The sequence below is a fragment of the Microtus ochrogaster genome, linkage group LG3, assembly GCF_000317375.1.
Source record: "Microtus ochrogaster isolate Prairie Vole_2 linkage group LG3, MicOch1.0, whole genome shotgun sequence".
Taxonomy (NCBI): domain Eukaryota; kingdom Metazoa; phylum Chordata; class Mammalia; order Rodentia; family Cricetidae; genus Microtus; species Microtus ochrogaster.
The window spans coordinates 43,900,135-43,919,354 of NC_022029.1; the positions used below are offsets into that span (position 1 = coordinate 43,900,135).

General features: G+C 43.0%; 1 protein-coding gene across 1 annotated transcript in view; it reads right to left on the reverse strand.

The window, feature by feature from the left end:
* Cpvl (carboxypeptidase, vitellogenic like) overlaps positions 1-19,220 on the reverse strand; it is a 101,156-nt gene that overhangs the window by 38,000 nt on the left and 43,936 nt on the right. Inside the window, exons 9-10 of the mRNA XM_013351370.1 lie at positions 17,744-17,842; positions 16,026-16,199 (exon numbers count right to left, since the gene is read on the reverse strand). Of these exons, the coding sequence (XP_013206824.1) occupies positions 16,026-16,199; positions 17,744-17,842 (273 nt within the window). The remainder of the gene's footprint in view (positions 1-16,025; positions 16,200-17,743; positions 17,843-19,220) is intronic.

Below are 19,220 nucleotides of genomic sequence, written 5' to 3' on the forward strand. Positions count from 1 at the left end.
GGGGAGAGTGAGAAGGGGCACGCAGTGTTTAGTGAGCAGAGCGGCCATGGGGTCCAGACCACCATGGACTCCGGCTGGTCCACTGGCATCCTCTTCTCCCATAACACACTTGCCTTTCAGTTTGAGAGGAGTTTGTTCTCCATGAATGGAGATTACTTTGTCCTTCTCCTACAAGGGGGCTGGGTGTGAGATCCAGCAGGCATTCCTCCGAAGAGCCAAGGGAGCCGCTGCCAGGAGTCCAATTCCCATCTGTAGTGATCAGTCCCTAGAGCCCACCCAGGAGGGCAGCGAAGGTAAGAAACCACGCTAACTAACTTCACAAAAGAAAGCAAGAAGCTGACTTTTCCTTATCAAGGAGACCGCTTTTATCTCCACCGGAAAAGCCGGTTATCAGTTAGGTACAAGTCTCTCCCCCTCACTCTCAATGGCTCTATTCATTAAAGCCACCCCATTAGCTTGCAATTAGGTTTGGGATGGCTCGCTTTCTTCTAGAAGTGCAACTCCCTCGTTTGGAGAATAAAGCCTCCCTTTCCCCTTCTTTCTAGAAAATGTCAACCAGGCTAAAAAGATGACACAAACCACTGTAACAAATACTGACCGGAGGCTGGAGAGACAAATTGAGCAGTGGAGTGATAAGAGTCCCCTTGGGGAATGGAGCAAAAAAAAAAAAAAAAAATCAGGGCAGGAAGGTCAGGAGCACCTCTCCAGGGCTCAACTTTCACTCAGTCACGTGTCCCATAGGAAGCCTGCCCTCGGTTGCCTTGACTGTCCTCCTATGACAAGACTTGTGTGTAATAACAATAGCAACCATATTTAATACCAGATTGGCCCACAGCAAGGGTGAGGTTGAAAATTCCCACAGTATTGGTTGGGCAAATCCCACAATAAAACCTTCACAGGAAGGGCCCTTCAGGCTGCTCTTGTGGCTTCTTCCTTGGACAGCACATATAGTAAAATTGGAACAATACAAAGATTAGCATGGCCCCTATGTCTACACTGTTTCTATGTGACTCTAAGGGACAGCTGATGGTCTGTAGCAGACTAGGCTACAATGGCAGGAAAATGAACATCTCAGGCTGAGCATCCTTTTCTTTTATTACTGTTCACGGACAGTCATCCTCTCCTCCCTGTCTTCTAAGAGCATAGAAGAACGGTGTCCCATAAGTTTAAGGTCAGCGAAGTCTGTCTTCCCTCTGTGGTTCAAGGGATGCTTGGGTCCAACCAAAAACTGAAGGATTGGGCTCATTTAAATGCAAGCGCTTTTTTTTTTTTTTTTTTTTGGCATGCTAATCCTTCACCAGACCTAGACTCCTGGCCCCCAGTGTCATTACCATGTGTCACTAGATGATGTTCTTAAGGAGATACAAACAATTGAGATGTATGCGAAAACAAGCTAAACTAGAAAGATTTGGCCTTTCAGCTTCGAAGTCACATTCATTAATCAGGGACTCGTCAGCCCTGAAGCCTTGAGAAGCCAATGAAACAACAGTGACCCGGGTGTTAATGTTTCAGTTTAGTAGCAAAGCTAAGAAACATGAAGACCCTGAATTCTGAAGACGCAATTAGGGGGCATTTAATGAGCTGTAGAATGATAAGTGACAGGGAAATGTAACTTTATATTTACGATTTCCTGACTAGATGAACTTTTAAATACAGCACAGTAAACTCCATCCTGGGGCCCCTTGGCTTTGAAAAGCCCAAGCATGTGCTGGCAAGAAAGGCCATTTAGGGAAGATACCGTTCAACTTGCGGTGTGCTGCCGGCTCACTTGCAAGAGAGCCGGTTCTAATTCAAGGGCAAGTGTAAAGGGTTGGGCCCCACAAGCTTCTTTTTTTCTTTTTTTCTTTTTTTTTTTTTTTTGGTTTTTCGAGACAGGGTTTCTCTGTGGCTTTGGAGCCTGTCCTGGAACTAGCTCTGTAGACCAGGCTGGTCTCGAACTCACAGAGATCCGCCTGCCTCTGCCTCCCGAGTGCTGGGATTAAAGGCGTGCGCCACCACCTCCCGGCCGCCACAAGCTTCTTAGCAGCAAGCTGAAACTCCTGTTTGTGGAAATGCTGATTCTACACAGAAACGTTAGCCCCGTCGTAACTGCCTTTGGGGGTGCAGCCCGTGCACTTTTCAGAAAGATGAGAGTGACAAGCAAGTAAAAGTTCACCGAAAACAGCTTCCTAACTTTTCTGGAAAATTAGTACAATGACATGTCCTTTCCACAGAGAAGCAAGGGACCAGGGGACCTCTCCAAAGAACTGAAGTTTCAAAAGTTTCAGCAGCTCTGTGGGATGAACACAGGCTATATTTCTGAGATTGTAGGGGCGTGCAGTCTGCCGGCCACCAACTCTATTTTAAAGTCAGGATACAACCCCCAGTCTATATATGAGGGACTATTTATAACTGACTAGTTTGGAAATACTGCTAACTTGAGGAAGGAGGATCGCACACACAATATAGTCAATGGTAATTTAGGTGGCAAATTATTTGCCCTTATAATTGTAAGATCATTTATTGTATAACATGCATGGGCCACCGCTCTTCTTTCTGTCACTCCACCCTTCCTTCATTCTTTCTGAACTTCCTGCAAGCCACTATATGCTTATTGCTAGGATGGGCAGCTACATCAGCACCTTTAATGGGGAAGGCCATGGCTGGGTGGTTTTTAAGCTCTCCTGGTGCTTCTGATGGAAAGGGAGTCATGAGAATCACAGCTGCCTTTGGAAGAGCAGGAAAGGGAAGATTAAAGGAAGCAAAGTGTATTAGTGACATCTGCGATCCATCAAGACTTTTATCGCTTCCTTTGTTCCCGTGACAATTCTTTTCCATTTATTAAGGGTTATCGAGTATCTGCCATGCACCTGGCCCTAGACCAAACCATAGAACAAGGGTGAGCAAGAAGGTTCCCGGCTGCCCTGAGAATGTGTACTTTTTATGAGATAAGATACAACTTCACAGGTTTGAAATAAAAGGGAAGGGAGAATTCAAATTCCATGAACTTTGACTTTTGACCCTGAATGACCTTCCACGCCACTGCCAAAAGCATGTAATAGCATATAATTTAAAGGGCTAATCCAATGGCTAGCACTAGCATGCAGAGCCAGGCACAGAAGATTATTCTAGTAGTTACCCGCTATTTTGGATGATGGGATCACTTTCCATCATTGAGTAAAGTTGTTAGAATTCTCTATGAGGGGAAGTGCACTTGAGTATAGGAGCCTGCAGAAGCCAGAGGAGTCAGTCACATATGCTAGCGAGTCGCCCCACACGGGCCCTGGGTCTTCTCTCTACTGTACCGCCTCACAACGCTTTGCAATAGGTTCCCACAAAGCAGTCTAAGTGTTTATATTACAGCTAATTAAATCTCTGCATATAAGAAATCACATGTGCCTTCATTAAAATCACACACACACACACATGATACACATTGAAGACTACATAGTAACATAGCTTACCTAAAAGTTTAGAAACATAATAAGAAATGTAATCACACATGCACCATCCACCTTCCTATATTGAGCTATGTGCCCAGGAAGCTGCAGCCCTGCATTCTGAACTCATGAAGAGCATAGTTCTGGCAAGGGCTACACACGGAAGGCGCTAGTCTTGCCTATATCCCATCACGGTAAAAAAAGAAAAAAAATCTCTGGTGTTTTAGCCCTGCTTGTCAGGAGGGTGGGGTTATTCACCATGGAAGCGTCAGCCCCACCCACTGACCTCCAGCTTGCCCAATGAGGGTTCAGCTCTACCTGTCAACCTAGGAAGAACTCTCCACCAGTGAGGTTAAGTCTTGTCATTACCTCCAGGGAACACAGTACCAGTGCACCTGGGAGTCAATAGCTCCACCCATCATCCTGATGAAAAGTATATGACCATAAGAATATAGGTCTGTCCCTCAAACTAGAGTAGCCAGTATGCACAGGGCACTTCAGCTCCTCTCGTTGCCCTAACGAGGTCAGCATGCCTGTGAGATATCACTTCCAGCTTTCAAGTCCCATCTGTCACCCCAAAGAGGATTATAGGTCCATATGGCTTCAATCCCACCCACCACCCTGATGAAGACTATGCATCCATAAAAATCTAACACTAGGAGTCACCTGGGTGGGATCAGGGTACATGGGAGGCTCCATAGGAGAGTCAGATAATAACAAGGTGTAGAAATATTAAAGAAAACCAAAACTGAAATAAATGAAAAATGCAAGAAGTCAAATAAAAACTCTATGGGAAGGCCTCTGAGGGAGGAGATAGTCAAAATACACAAGGTTGAAGACAAGGCGGAGGGGTTGAGCCATTCCCACAGAAGGAAGTCAGATTAGTAAGAGAACACCAGCTAGACTGTCAAGGTATTGGGGAAACTATGAAAAGACCAAATCTAAGAATCGTGGGCAGAAGAAAGTAAAGAATTCCATTCCAAAGGCAAGGAAAACGTTTCAATGAGACAATTGCAAAAATACACTCAAACCAGAGGGGGAAATGCCTGTCAGGATACAGAAGGCATTCAAGATACCAGACAGACAAGAGCAGAAAAAGATTCCCCTTATTGCCTGAGAATTAAGCTACTAATTTATGCAGGAGAAAATGCGGGCGTGACCTGGCGGCCAATCTACTGGGCACACTGCACTTCTAACAAGAAGCATGGCACACAGTGTGCTCCTGAAGTCAGAACACTGAATTATGAATTAGCATGAATAACTGGTAGCTGGGCCTGCTCATGAGTCTGCAGTCTTCACATCTCCTTTAATGTACTTCTTCCACTTAGACGCCCTGGTGGTCTGAGCGCTCACCGTACAAGCCAAGACAATGTGCTAATCCATCACAGTCCATAGGCTTCTGCTACAAAAGGGGTTGCTCACAAGCAATAAAACAGACTCTGCTCCTTGAAACCTTCAGAGTGGTTTATCTCCATGTCCCTTACTGACCCATAGGCATTGCTGTCTTGCCAGGGGATACCCAGGTAATGATAGCAAATTTAAAACAACCAAAGACTATTGAAAGTGGCAAGAGAGAAACACCAACTCACATGTAAAGGTGGACTTACCAGAACAACAGGCGATCTGTAAACTGACACTTTAACAATCAAGAAGGCTTGGAATGATGTTTTCAAGTTTTGAAAGACAACAGCTAGATCTACCCCAGAACAAAATACCTGTTAAATATCCCTGTCAAAATTGAAAAAGAAACTTCCCAGAATAAAAACAAGTTTAAGAAATTCATGACCAGGGACTGGAGAGATGGCTCAGAGGTTAAGAGCACTGGCTGTTCTTCCAGAGGTCCTGAGTTCAATTACCAGCAACCACATGGTGGCTCACAACCATCTGTAATGAGATCTGGTGCCCTCTTCTGGTGTGCAGGCATACATGGAGGCAGAATGTTGTATACATAATAAATAAATAAATCTAAAAGAAAGAAAGAAAGAAAGAAAGAAGAAGAAGAAGAAGAAGAAGAAGAAGAAGAAGAAGAAGAAGAAGAAGAAGAAGAAGAAGAAATTCACGACCATAAGCCTATGGAAGACATTTGAAGGAATTCTAGGGACTGCAGAAAACATGGGGTTATGCATACATAGCAATACATACATGGGTATACAAGGAAGAATAAACTACTTGTATAACAGCTAAGCAAGAATCCTACCTCCCACTCTCACCCCCAAATGACAAGAAATAGTACATAGCTTTCAAACTTTGAATATTAATAGCCTCAATTCCCCAGTCAGAAACAGAGATTAGCAGATTGGATAACAAGGTTAACAGCCCTACAGAAAGATATCTAAGTAATAAAGGCACTCACTGCCACTTGGACAATCTGAGTTCAGTTTTTGGAACCCATGTGATGGAAAGGAAGAACTGCCTCCCACAAGTTGCTCTCAGACTTGTCCACATGAGCTCAGTGCCCCCACCCAGCAAAATAAATTAATTAACTAAAAAAAATTAGATTCATCTATTTGTTGTTGCCAAGCAATGCTTCTCATTGAAAGGACAGATGCTTTCTTAGGGTGAAAGAGGCTGCTGCCAAAAGCTATCCATCCCAAGCAAATGGACCCAGGAAACAAACAGATGTTGCTATTCTGACATGTGACAAAACAGACTGGAAACCAAAACTGGACAGAAGCGATAAATGAGGTTCCTCTATACAGCTGTAGGGGACGCCAGCAAGAGGACACTACAATTCTAAACATACACTGAACACAGGTGCACCTAATTGCATAAAGCCAATGCTACTAACTTCACTGATCAACCTCAGCGCAGTAATCATGGTAACTTTGATGCCCCGCTCTCATCCATAGACAGGAGGCTGGCCTGTCATAAGATAAACAGAAAGCCAGGTGTGGTGGGTGCTGTAATCCCACCATTAGGGAGAGAGAAGCAAGCAGATCTCTGTGCGTTCAACATCAGTCTCATCAAATTAGCAAGATCAGGCAAGTTACGGTAGCTTAGTGGGACCCTGCCTTATAAAAGCAAACAGCTAAATAAAACAAATTAATAAATTAATATTAAAAGAGAAACAGCTGAATGAAATGGCAACATGGAACAGTCTTTACAGACTGCTGCAGAATGTTCCACACAAATGCTGTAGAACACAAGTCCTTCTCAGCAGCCTGTGGGCCATTCTCTAATTAGATCATACACTAAAATACAAAGCAAGTCTTCGCAAATACAAGAAACCTGAAATAACTGCTTGTATTCTGCTTTGAATGCAGTAGGTCTCTAAATCAACAGTAGGAGAAATTATGGAGCATTACACAAAATCATGTAGATTAAATGACACTGTTGGATGGTGGGTGGGTGCTTGAAGAAATCAAGGAGAAAGTCAATAAGACCCTGGAAACTGAAAATAAAAACACAGCAAACTAAATCATGAAAGCAGTCTAAAGAAGGAAGTTTATCACTGTAAGTTTGATTCCATGTGATGAAATCAAAGAAATTGCAAATAAATTTTTATTATTTATATATCCTAGGGCTTTGGAAAAACAAGAGAAATCCAAGGCCCAAATCAGTAGATGGAAAGTAATAATAAGATCAGGACAGACATTAGCAACATGAAAGTGAACCACAATCAATGAAACAAAGAGGCAGTTCTTTGAAGAAATAAATGACTGAAAACCCTTAGCCAAACTAAGCAAAAGAAAGAGAAGCCTTAAATTAACAAAATCAGAGATGAAAAGAAAGCCATTGCAAAAGATACTAAAGAAGTTCAGAACTCACTAGGGCATACCTTGAAAGCATATATTCCATAATTTGGAAAATCTGAAACAAGTGGATGAATTTTTAGATGAAATAATGTCTCCAAATCAAATCAAGATAAGATGATTTAAATGGATCTGAAACAAGCAGGGAGAGCAATGTTTTAAGATACAATTTTTCCAGCTAAAAGTTAAGTCCAGACCTGGATGAATTCATGGCTGAACCCTCAAAAAAAAAAAAACTACTATTGCTGCTTCTGAAAGCATCCCATGAAGTAGAAAAAAAAAGGGAGACAAGCAAAGCAAACCCTTCTGACAAAGCCAGCATTATCCTGACACCTGACACTGCAGAGATGGCAAAAAAAGAAACCTGAAGATTAGCTCCCCAGTAAACATAGCTGGAAAAAAAAATCAACGAAATACTTGCAAACCACTTTCAAGAAAACATTGAGAAGATGGCTCTATAATCAAGGACTCTTTCTTTATTCTTGAGATTCCTGATGGCTCAATGTCTAAACATCATCACCAAATGGACTGGAAGACTGACAGGAAACAGTCATGTTGATAGACACAGGAAAAGGCCTTAAACAAAGTCCAACATCTTCCCAGGACCCATTTCTACTACTCCTGGACTAACCCAAGGTTTCTGTATCTTACAACAAGGATACCTACTCATCAGTGTTTACTGCTGCTCTCTTAATAATAGCAAAGAAATGAAATCAACTTGGAGCTTTATCAACAGATGAGTGGATGATTATACACAATGAAATTCCATTCAGCTACCAAGAAAAGTAGGTTATAAAACGTGTAGGAAAATGGATAAACTGAATTTTTATATTAAGTGAGGTTCAGAAAGGTAAACACAGAATGGTCTTTCCCATTTGTGGAACTTATTGTCTAGTGTGTGTGTGTGTGTGTGTGAGTGTGTGTGTGTGTGATATAAAAAACTTAGAAAAAGAAACCAGAGGACTATACCTCTGCTCGTTTGGGTTAGGCACTGGCTTCTTGGGTACAATAACAAAGCACCCACAATCACAGAGGGCAGAGATCAAAGAGAATACACCAAAACCAAGAACTGTGGGCCTTGATGAACACCATGGAGGAAAATAATCCTGCAAGTTGGTAAGGCACTTGTGTGAACTGTGGAAGGAATGCTTGCAGCTACACAGTTCAGAGACAAACCAATCAATAAGTAGACAGAGAATGTACATAAAAAGTTCTCCAAAAGCCGTGCGGTGGTGGCGCATGCCTTTAATCCCAGTACTCGGGAGGCAGAGGCAGGCGGATCTCTGTGAGTTCGAGACCAGCCTGGTCTACAAGAGCTGGTTCCAGGACCAAAAAAAAAAAAAAAAAAAAAAGTTCTCCAAAGACACAAAAGCCAGCAGAGGAAAGAAAAGAATTATAAAGATACTTTTACATTTACTTATGTATTTATTTATTTACTTACTTGCATAGTTTCTCACTTACTTATTGGGGGCAGTGTGCATCTGTCATGGTGTGTATGTGTGCTTGTATAGGGTCAGGAGAGAATAACTAGCAGAAGTTGGCTCTCTTTTTCCAGATAGTCAGGCTTAGTTGGACAAGCGCTCTTACCTGCTGAGCCTTCTTACTGGCCCAGTGTCAAAATATTTGATAGTTCTTTGTTTATTTCTTATTTTGCAACCCAATTTTACATATTTAAATATACTATATGTAGTATACTTATATTCTATACTTCATGTTTCCTGCATATCAAGCATCTTGACTCTCCACATCTGTTGATTCTGTAGGGCAGGCTGTTTGTGTGCTAAGTGATTTTTTTTAAAAAAAAATTATGGACTATGATGCTTACTATTCATTGGCAGTTTAGAATCACCCATGAAGACTGATCCCTGGATGTATCTTTGAGAAAGAGGGTTAACTGAGAAAGGGAGATCCATGCTGAACTTGGGTGCCACCAACTTGTAGGCTGGGATCCAGGACTGAATAAAAACAAAAAAGGAGAGCACCAGATGTGCACCAGCAGCCAGATGTGCACCAGCAGCCAGATGTGTACCAGCATTCTCCTCTGTTTTCTGATGCACACAGATAGGAGCCAGGGCTACTCTGGCGGTGAGCAACTCCTGACACCATGCTTTTCTTGACATGGTGGATACTGTCCTCTCAAACTATGAGCCTGAACACATCCTCCTTCTAGGGAGTCACCTTTTGTCAGGCCTTTGACTACAGAGAACACATAAAGACACAAACAAACACTTTCATTAAATTTAGTTATGAAAATTCCCATAGACTAATGTCCCTCTGGGTTTTTGTTTGTTTATGCTGGTTGAATGGTGGCTACCAACATGGGGACAATGTGGGAACTTCACCTATCCCAGACCTGGAGCTGGACTTTAGTAACCACACTTTGTATGGGTCCACAACACAGTCCCCAGCTGCAGAGTGCGGGATACAGGCCCTGAGTTCACAGGATTCGGACTTTTAGTTTTCTGGTGTTGTTCTTGCTGTAGATCTACATGCATTATGATTGTACTTGCAATGCACCCTGGAGTTAGCTGTACTTATTTTTTAGGTGTATTTTGCTGTACTTAATCATTTATTAAGATTATAACTGCTCCTTTGTGCTGCCATTTACAACTTGCAAATGAGTAGCTGACTGTATTTAAATGGCTCCACTTCTGAGTTCTTTTCTGTTCTACGGATCCATTTGTCTATTCCACTGCCTCCTCTGTAGGAAGTCTTCGTAAATCCTCCAACAATGCATCTTTTATGTTGTATTGGTTATTATGAATATTTTGACTTTTCATATAAACTTTGGATTCAACATGTCCACATGTACAAAATAAGTTGCTGACAGATTTTGATCGGTATTAACTTGAAGCTATGGATCTAGGTGAGAAGAGTTGACATTCTGGTAATAGTAACTCCATGCACAGGCAAATTTTTCTACTTTGTGTTTTTTATCTTTCATCAGTTTTGTTATTTCACATTTCACTACATCTGCACTTAAGTGTGTGTGTGTGTGTGTGTGTGTGTGTGTGTGTGTGTGTGTGTGTGTGTGTTGATGCAAATAGTACTGGTTTGATTTCAATTTCAAATTTTGTTTATTTTTTGCTGATAACTGAGAAGTGGTCAACTCTTGTGTATTTATCTCATATCCTACAACTCTGTCATGCTCAGTCAAAGGAGATAGTTTTATGCTGATTCCTTTGGATTTGCTACACAGCCCATCATGTTCATTATTTTACTCCCCTTTTTATTTATTTTCTCCTATTTTTAGTTTTGTTTGTTTGCTTGTTTTATGTGTTTGGAGACAAGGTCTTGCTATGTAGCCCTGGCTGGCCTGGAACTTGCTCTGTAGACCAGACTGGCCTCAAACTCACTGAAAGGCACTTGCTTCTGTCTCCCAAGGACTGGGACTCAAGGTGTCCACTATGCCTTGGTCCCTTTCATTTCATACAGCTGAATTTTCCATAGAATGTTTTTTCTTTCTCTTTGAAAATTTGCAAAGAAGATCTACTGACAGAGAATTCCTTTCTTTTTTTTTTTGTTTGTCTAATACCTTGCATATTAGATATCTATTTTGTTTATTTGTTTTGCATTTATCCTGCCTGGTGTACTCTGAGTGGTTTACATACAACATTAATTTGCATAAATGTTCTGTCTTTAACTGCTTACAGTGTTGCTTCTGTTTCTTTCTAAAGATTCTCCCCTTGGCACTGTCATTGCATAAAAGCTACCTTTTTCTTTCTCTTGTCACATGGAAACCAGACACTGTTCCGTGGGGTGAGGGCTGCTTTGTTCTGTTTCATATCTTGATTTTTGAAGTTTCTATTCTTAAACTTAGTGATTCTTTTCTTCAGTGATACCCGGGCCGCTAATAAACCTACCAAAACTGCCTTAATTTCTGTCCTATCACTGATGTTTCTGTTTTTATTCTCAGATTTTCCACATCTCCATATCCACTACCCACCTGTTCATACGTTTTTGTCATTGTCTATAAAAGTCCTAATCATGTATGTTCTGTTATGTTTTGAAATTTCTAGCTTGGAATGTTGCCGTTCTTGCCATGTCTCATTCTGGTTCTCATGAGTATTTAGTGTCCTCAAACTACACATGTTGCCTTTTGTTTTGCTTATAAGTTTTTGTTGAAGGGTTGGCACTCTGTCCTTGGAAAAAAGAACTACAGCAAAAGCTGCCCAAAGACCCTGGGAACAGGAAGTGCATCACAGTCTCTACCTCTTGGGACCCTGTGCTTATGGACTGTGAACTTTATAGTCCTGGTTGCCCCTGCCACTCCCTGGTGGAACAATATGGCTAGAGCGGGCTGCAGGTGGGCATAGATGGTTCCAGACTTAGGATGGATCGATTTAGCCCTTTCCAACTTTCTGCTGATGGGGAAGTGATACTCATTTGCAGAAACTTTTCTTCCATGTTGGCATTGTGGTCTTTTCCCAGGTCATTGCCAAGGACTACAGTACTCTTGCAATGCCCTAGTGACAGCAAGCTACAACTTCCAACCAGCCATGCAGCTCCTGAGGCGACAGTTACCCAGCAGTGCACCACAGGACCATGGCTTTGGTTATTGCATTTTGTGATTTCATATCCACTAAACAATAAGAGGCATGAATCAGCAGATCTTTAGTTAGAGTGGTGTCGTGTTAGATGACTTTTCCAGCATGAGTGGATTGAGAAGGTTGAAGGTAGGCTGGACTGAGCACAGGTTGTAGAAAATGCATTTTCAACAAGAACTATGCTTAACCTGCCATGTTTTTTGCAGGGGACAGGGAATACAATCTCATTTTAAGTCAAGAAGAAGCACTGGTAGGCTACAATTGAACTCCAATAGGTTTGGTGCTGGGAAAATAGTTGCTTTCCTGAGTAGATCTTGTTAAGAGCACAGCACTTGGGCAGGTTTCGCAATGTTTCCCCAACCCCTCCTCTGACATCATAAATGCCAAGGATCTCCCCTGCCCCCAATAGTCGCTGGGGAGCTTGGATGAAGTCCTGAAAGTAAAATTCACAAACATGCCCAGCCCAGCCCGGCTTAGCTGGGTCCCCAGTGTTTTGACTTCTATACTCCTTGCGCTGGCCGCCAGCCATGTGCCGATCATGGCTCCATTTCCTACTGAGGCCCTCCTTCTACAGCGATTCCTCTTCCTGGGGTTGTGTTCCAGACAGGGAGGGATGACTCTCTTTATTTGCCTTCAATTTGGAGTACAATGGATTTCTCTGTCACCTCATTTTCTTCACAATTTTGAGAAGAGCGTTTACTCTGTAGGGATGGCATGGTGATCTCTAAACTCCTCAAGTTCTAACAAGAAAGTGGGTCTCTGTGAGACCTTTTCTGCTTTTGTATTGGGGGGGTTCTTGTGTAAGTCTGTGTGCATGTGTGCAGGCATGTGTGTATGCATGCATGTGTGTATGTGCATGTGTGTGTGTGCATGTGCGTGTGTATGCACGTGTGTGTGTGTGTGCATGTGTGTGTGTACATGTGGAGGCGAAACAATAGCCTCAGGGTTAACCCTTGACCTCCATCTGTTTGAGGCTGGGTCTCTGCCTTGCTGCTGCAGACTCCAGCCTAGCCGATACACCAGATTCTGGGAATCCTTCTACCCCCCAAATCCCATCTTGCTACGGGAAAACTGGGACTACACAGAAGTGGGTTCTGAAGATGCGTTCTCAGGTTCTCACACCTACACCTGCATGATGGGATGTCACCCGCTTATATCACTTCTTCACTCTTAGGTACAGTGGGCTCTTAGATAATTTGGCTAAAAGTTCTTGGTAAGCGACTATGGTTTTCAACACCTTTGCCCACCCGGGACTGTTGTAAATATAAGCACTAGGAAAGCTCACACTTTTTCCCGCCCATTTTCTAACAAGGAAACTGAGTCGCAGAGTTAACAGCCACTCCAAGGGGACTTCACTCTGTCCTAGCTGACCCTGCAGTGTGTGCTCTATCTAGACCACTATGCTCTTTTACTACATGATCCCTAAACATCCTCATGACATTCTGACCTGATTTAATCAGAAGGAGATTTAGATCATCCAACAGATTATTCTAGCTGTCTGTATCTCTGTTTACCATTCCGCCAGCCAAAGTCATGGCATCTGCATCTCCTACCAGTCGTTCCAAGAACATGGCTGTACTCTCATTGGTTTACGTGGAAGCTGAGGTTCACATAGAGACACAAACAAGAAAAACCCCAGCACAGACACTCCTGAAGGTCTTCCTCATTCAGTCAGACACTGACTGAAGTGAAGAAAGTACTGGGGAAAGTCTCCCGTGTTCATATGAGTGGAAACGGGCTCGCTGCCTTCTATGACAAATTAGAGCTGAGTCTTAAGTAAATAGAGCTTTAAGGACACTAATGTCTTAAGCCAATCTATGTTGTTCTGGTTCTGTTATATACACATTGAGGTTCGCCATCAATCGCGGACGAGCCAACAGCAATCACTGCCAGGAGGGTGCTGCCAGCCGTCTCATGAATGCATGGTCTGTTCCACGGCCGCCCTGTTTAGCTGAAGTTCAGACTGACTGCACAGTTCATTCTTTCTTCATGGCATCACGCATTATCTGCCCCGCTAAGCTATTTTCTTTTGCTGGAAACTAATGCTTAAAACATACAGAGAACATTCCTATTTCATTGACGTTCACACTTATAGGTGGTAGGGTCTGAATATTTCTGTCTTTCCCTCCAAATTCATATGCTGATAGCTAATCCCCAATGTGGGGACTTGGAAAGGAACTGGATCATGAGAGTGGAACTCTTGAGGATGGGATTAAACCCTATAAAGGAATTCCAGCCAGGGAGGACCCAGCAAGAAGGCGGCAGGAGGCTGACTCACACTCGAGCCCCAGCACTCCCAGCAGACAGCAGTGGCTGGCACTGTGAGCAGTCAGCTTTTGTAGAATGGAAATTCTCCAGTCAAGTGTTTTGTCATGGCAGCCAATGAGATTTGAGACAGGCGATTTGGGTTATAGGGGTAAGAAGGGGAGATGCTAAAATATCCAAATGTGCTCTAGTCAGGGTGCTTAGTCCCTTTATCATCCGGGGATCAGCTTGAGATGACTGGGCAACGTTTGGAGCATTATACCCCCCAGGAATTCTGTAGGCTCCATCCTAACCTCATGTGCCCAGGACCCAAATAATAAAGAACAACATTGGTAATTCTTTTCAACAGAACCACTTTGGATATTTTTATGCTATCTCTAACTTTTTATGTCTTCAAAGACAAGTGTTAAGTGCTTTTTGGTTTAATAAATTTAAAGACAATAAGTAACTAGTTAGTTGTGACAGGCTTTCTGGGTATATTTTTGACATAGTTAAAGTATCTCTTTTTTTTGTTTTTTTGAGACAGGGTTTCTCTATAGATTTGGAGTCTGCCCTGGAACTAGCTCTTGTAGACCACGCTGGCCTCAAACTCACAGAGATCCGCCTGCCTCTGCCTCCCAAGTGCTGCGATTAAGGGCGTGCGCCACCACCGCCCGGCTACTAAGATTTCTTTTATTCATTCCTTAGTCGTGGACGTGTACTTCAGGTCTGCAGCTGCATAGGTGTCAGGACAAGACCCAGAATGGCAGCAGCGTGTTAGAAAGCTCACCCAGGGGAAATCGCTTGGAGAGAATAGACTAAGAAGAGACAAGTATCATATTTATTTTCTCAGCAGAGCAAAAGCAAGGATGGTTGAAATGCAGGCCTGATCCAGTGTGGTCCCTTCATCCCTAGAGTGTAGGGTTTCATTATGTTCTGATGGCTAGTAGACATTACACAAATGTTAAACCCCATGTGCTAGGGGAAGGACCAGAAAAGGCGAACCTTCCAGGCGGGAATATTCTGAAACACAAGCTGGTAAGTATGCAAGCATTTAGAAGCTTCCTGCACCAGAGTGCACACAGTACACCGAAAATCCCAAGGACCATTCCCTCACAGACATCATAGAAGCGAATGTTCCCCATGCTGGAAAGGAGCAGTAAAGGCTGTGAGTCTCCTGAAGCAGAATGTGGACAATTGATGAAAAATGAAGATTAAATACTTTGAAGACAGAACCTATTTGTCTAATTCACACAAGGTGCCTTACGGACCACTGACTGCTTGGCTTTGGTTCATTTTGGGTCTCTCTCTTGCCTCTTCCAGATAAAAGGAGGAAGCTTCAGTGAATACAATCCATCCTCATCTCTGCACTCATCCTTCAGGGTTGCCCTCTGGACCATCCCTAGGATGCAGGGACAGTGGTGAGAGAGTGAGTGGTACTAGAAAAGGGACAAAGCACAAGGGACTTCTTGCCAGGTCACTTGCTCTTAGCATCCTTCCTCCTAGTGGGGAACCAAGAGGCGATTCTCTGTGACTTCCACTGGGGTTTCCTGTGGCCAATGAATTGGAATATGTCAGCCCTAAACGCAGTCAATCCCTTCCTTGCTCTGTTTAGGACAGAGTTTTTGCTCACTCCAATGCAACAGCCCAGCAGGACTGCGCTTGTGACAGATACAGGAACAATATTCACTGATCAAAGCCACTGAGAGCAATTCTTAAGACGCAGCTGTGGATTAACCATGACGAAGTTGTCATTCACATCATAGAGCAAACAAGGACAACTGATCGTCAGACAAGGCTTGGCATCTTCTTGGCTTTATTTCCCTTAACTGGCAAAGTATAAGGGCTGGTGCCTGCCACTGGGAATTTCGTTTTAAAAAACAATGAAAAGGACAATTCAGAGAAGTAAAATAAAGAAGGTTATTTCTATTTCATAACTAGAATACATGATGGGTTTTTGAACGGAAGAAGTAAAACAGGAACTAAAAAGAAGTTCCCTTGGCTCACAGTGGCCCAGGAGTTCTTGGCTGGACGCCCTCCCTACGCCCAGGTCCCCTGCTTACCTTATAGTGATCCATGATCTCAGCTAGCCAGGGCTTCACCGACTGCAGTATGTCCTCTCGCAAGTACTTCTCAACATCAGCGCCGTCACTGAAAGTCCGGTTTCCCACATGGATGGCTTCTCTCACTTGTGGGAGTGACAAGAATTTCCCATAGTAACTTTGTTCCTCAGGGTCCTGGCAGAAGAAACATCAGAAGGTGTCCTGGAGGAGGATGCCAGGCAGGGCTACAGGAAAAGCTGAGACTATCTCACAGCACACAGCACAGTAAACAGAAAGTAAACAGGACATGACTAAACTGTTAGCATGTCCTCATGCTTGACATTTTAATGGGGCACCTAGTCAGGTAAGAGGAATCCCTTCACTGAGGCCAAACACAGAATCTCCTGTATTTGCAGTCAATATCCAATTTGCCTGGGGAATGAATTTTCTTTCTCCCATTAATCTTTGCAACCTTGCCATGCAATTAGTCAGCGCATTGGCAAGAATGGCGGAGGAAGAAAAAAGGAAAAACTAAGTAAGGCAACCGTTCCCTGACCTCGGCTCTGGGGAAGATGGTCAAGTGGTTTTTAACTGAGCAGGTGCAGCAAGATGGGTTAAAGCCACAGCTGCTGTTCATTAAGATCTCTCTGTCTCATCCCTCTTTCCCCCACAATCAACTGTTCATAATTTATAGGGGAATTATATCATATGCAAAAAATACTGATACTTAATAAAGACATAAAACAAGTTATCCACAGCCCTTGTTAAAAAGCAAAAGCAAACAAAATAAAGCCCCCTTAAAATCTCTGTAATAATTATTAAAGTTTAAAGAAAAAGGAGCAAATATTCATTATTTTAAGAATCCTCCAGGTTACAAAAATGCTGTTTAAAATTTATGTTCAACAATTCTGTGCTTTGCCAGCATTTTTTGGTTTTGTTTTGTTTTGGTTGTGAATATATGACTTTCTGCAGAAAAACATTGTAATCACAAGTTTGTTTCTCTGCTTCCTGCCATGTTTTGCTATTGTCCAAAACCACAGGGCTGGGAATCCCACCAAAAGGGACTTCAAATTTTACTTACAAATGGCTCATAAATAAGGCAATTGAAAAACCAAATGTGTTGTCCTGTGCAATAGACAGAGACCACACATCCAAACTGCCAAGCGGGCTCTCCTTCTCTTACTCATTTAACGCTACACAAAAGATGTTATCTCTGGCCTGCTTTTATGAAAGAAATGACTTGAATACTTAAAAAAAATATTCCAGAGGCCTTGAAGTGAGGGCTATCCTAGATGCTCTAAACACCTCAAGTTAAAAGTAAGGCAAGGCAAATATTTTCAGAGAGGCTTGGCAGTGTTGATTACCTAAGCCATCTTAAGTGCAGAACAAAGAACTTGGATGTTTTCAAGAGACTCATAGACTGAAGCCTAAACCCAGCACCCAGGGCTTCAGTCCCAGCCTGCATCTTTCCCAGAACTCCTCCTCCCAGGGACAAGGTCTAGCAGGGACACTGAGTTAAAGAGACACCCTTCTGAGCTCTCTAGAGTTTCACGCATTATGGATGGTGAGTTAACAAGCCCAATGGGAAACAAGCCCCAAGGCTTCAGGGGTAAAATTATGCAATACATGTTGGACATAGCCATCTAGTTTAAACTGAGCTTGATTTTCCAATCCGAGGCAGTTTGGTTTTGCCCAAAGTGTTAAGCAGACATTACTGTTTTTTAACTTGTGGTCATTACCGTGCACTCTAAGAAGTTGTAGTAATTGGTGCATCCTGTCACATTCTGGAAGTAGGATAGATCATTTGTTAAATCACCATCCAGCAGCTTATCCAGGATCTAGGTCAGAGACAGAGAAGGGAAGGACAGTGTCAGGGAGGGTTAGCAAGCACGGCCCTTGATGTGTCATGCAGTCAGGACATTTTTCATTTTATTTTTGAGGATGTGTGTATCTATATGTGTATGCTTATGTTTTTACATATACATAATTTGTATATGCACATACGTGTGCATGTAGGCATGCATGCACACACATATGGAGGCCCAAGGATAGCCTTGGGTATCACTCCTCAGAAACTGTCCATTGTTTTATTTGAGACAGGGTCTCTTACCCACCTAGGACTCATCAAGTAGGGTAGATTGGCCTCCTCAGCCCAAGTCCGTGCCACCATGCCCAAACTCTTGTTTATACATGAGTTATGGGGCTCAGATTCTGCATCTTTGGGATTGCTTGACAAACACGGCCAACTTAGCTACATCTCCACCCCCTATATTTAAAAACTTTTCTCATTTCACTTCCTGAACAGTTGTAACAGGCAAATGTCATCCCCCATAGAATTTATAGTCCAGAGAAGCAAATATGCATGCCAAGACAAAATGTGTCACGTGTTAGAGTCACACATGCATTGGGGAATGGTAGGGAGAGGAAGAATGGGAGGTATTATGGGGTGTGTGTGTGTGTCCACATGTAGGGAACAATGAAAAACAAAGTTTCACTTGGAAGATGACACTCCAATCATGACCCATTGGCTCGGAGAAAGCCAGGAATATAGACAACCAGGGAAAGAATATTCTAGGCAGAAGACAGTAAAACCAGATGCTTCAGCTTGGGAGTTTGCCTAGTGAGACGAGTTGCCTCCACATGGTCCCTGGGACACTCGCCCATAGTACGAACAGAGGTGGCATGAAGTGTGGGCTGAGACTCAGGGTCTTGGGGCTGGCAGAGGGCACCCATAGACTCCAATTTCCATCCCCAACTGGGAAGGGTGGTCACCGTGGCTGTTGGTTTTTCTCCAGCCATTGGCTGCTGAACGAGAGCCAGAATAGAGGTGGCAAAGAAGGAATAGAACCAGGGTTGTGGCTTAGCCAAAGAAGTTGAAGGAAGCATTAGTGGAGGTTGGTGGCTGGAATGTGTGGATAGGCCTGGGTTTAGGTTGGGTAGTCAGAAAAATGAAGACTTAGGGTTTAGGGCTCACAAAGAGGTGGTGGCTAAATGGGCTGAAAGAGACTGGAATTGGACAATTGCTACAGCCAGCTCATTAACATAAGTGGGCTGGAGAGCTAGGATGGGGCAACTGAATAAAGGTATTTCAGCTTCAGAGTGGGTGATGGCTCTGACGGTCCTTTGGTTGTTTATTTTCTTGGTTGTTTTTCTGTTTTTTTGTTTTGTTTTGTTTTGTAGTAGGAATAAATAGAGTCAGTTTGCTGGGACTAGGGT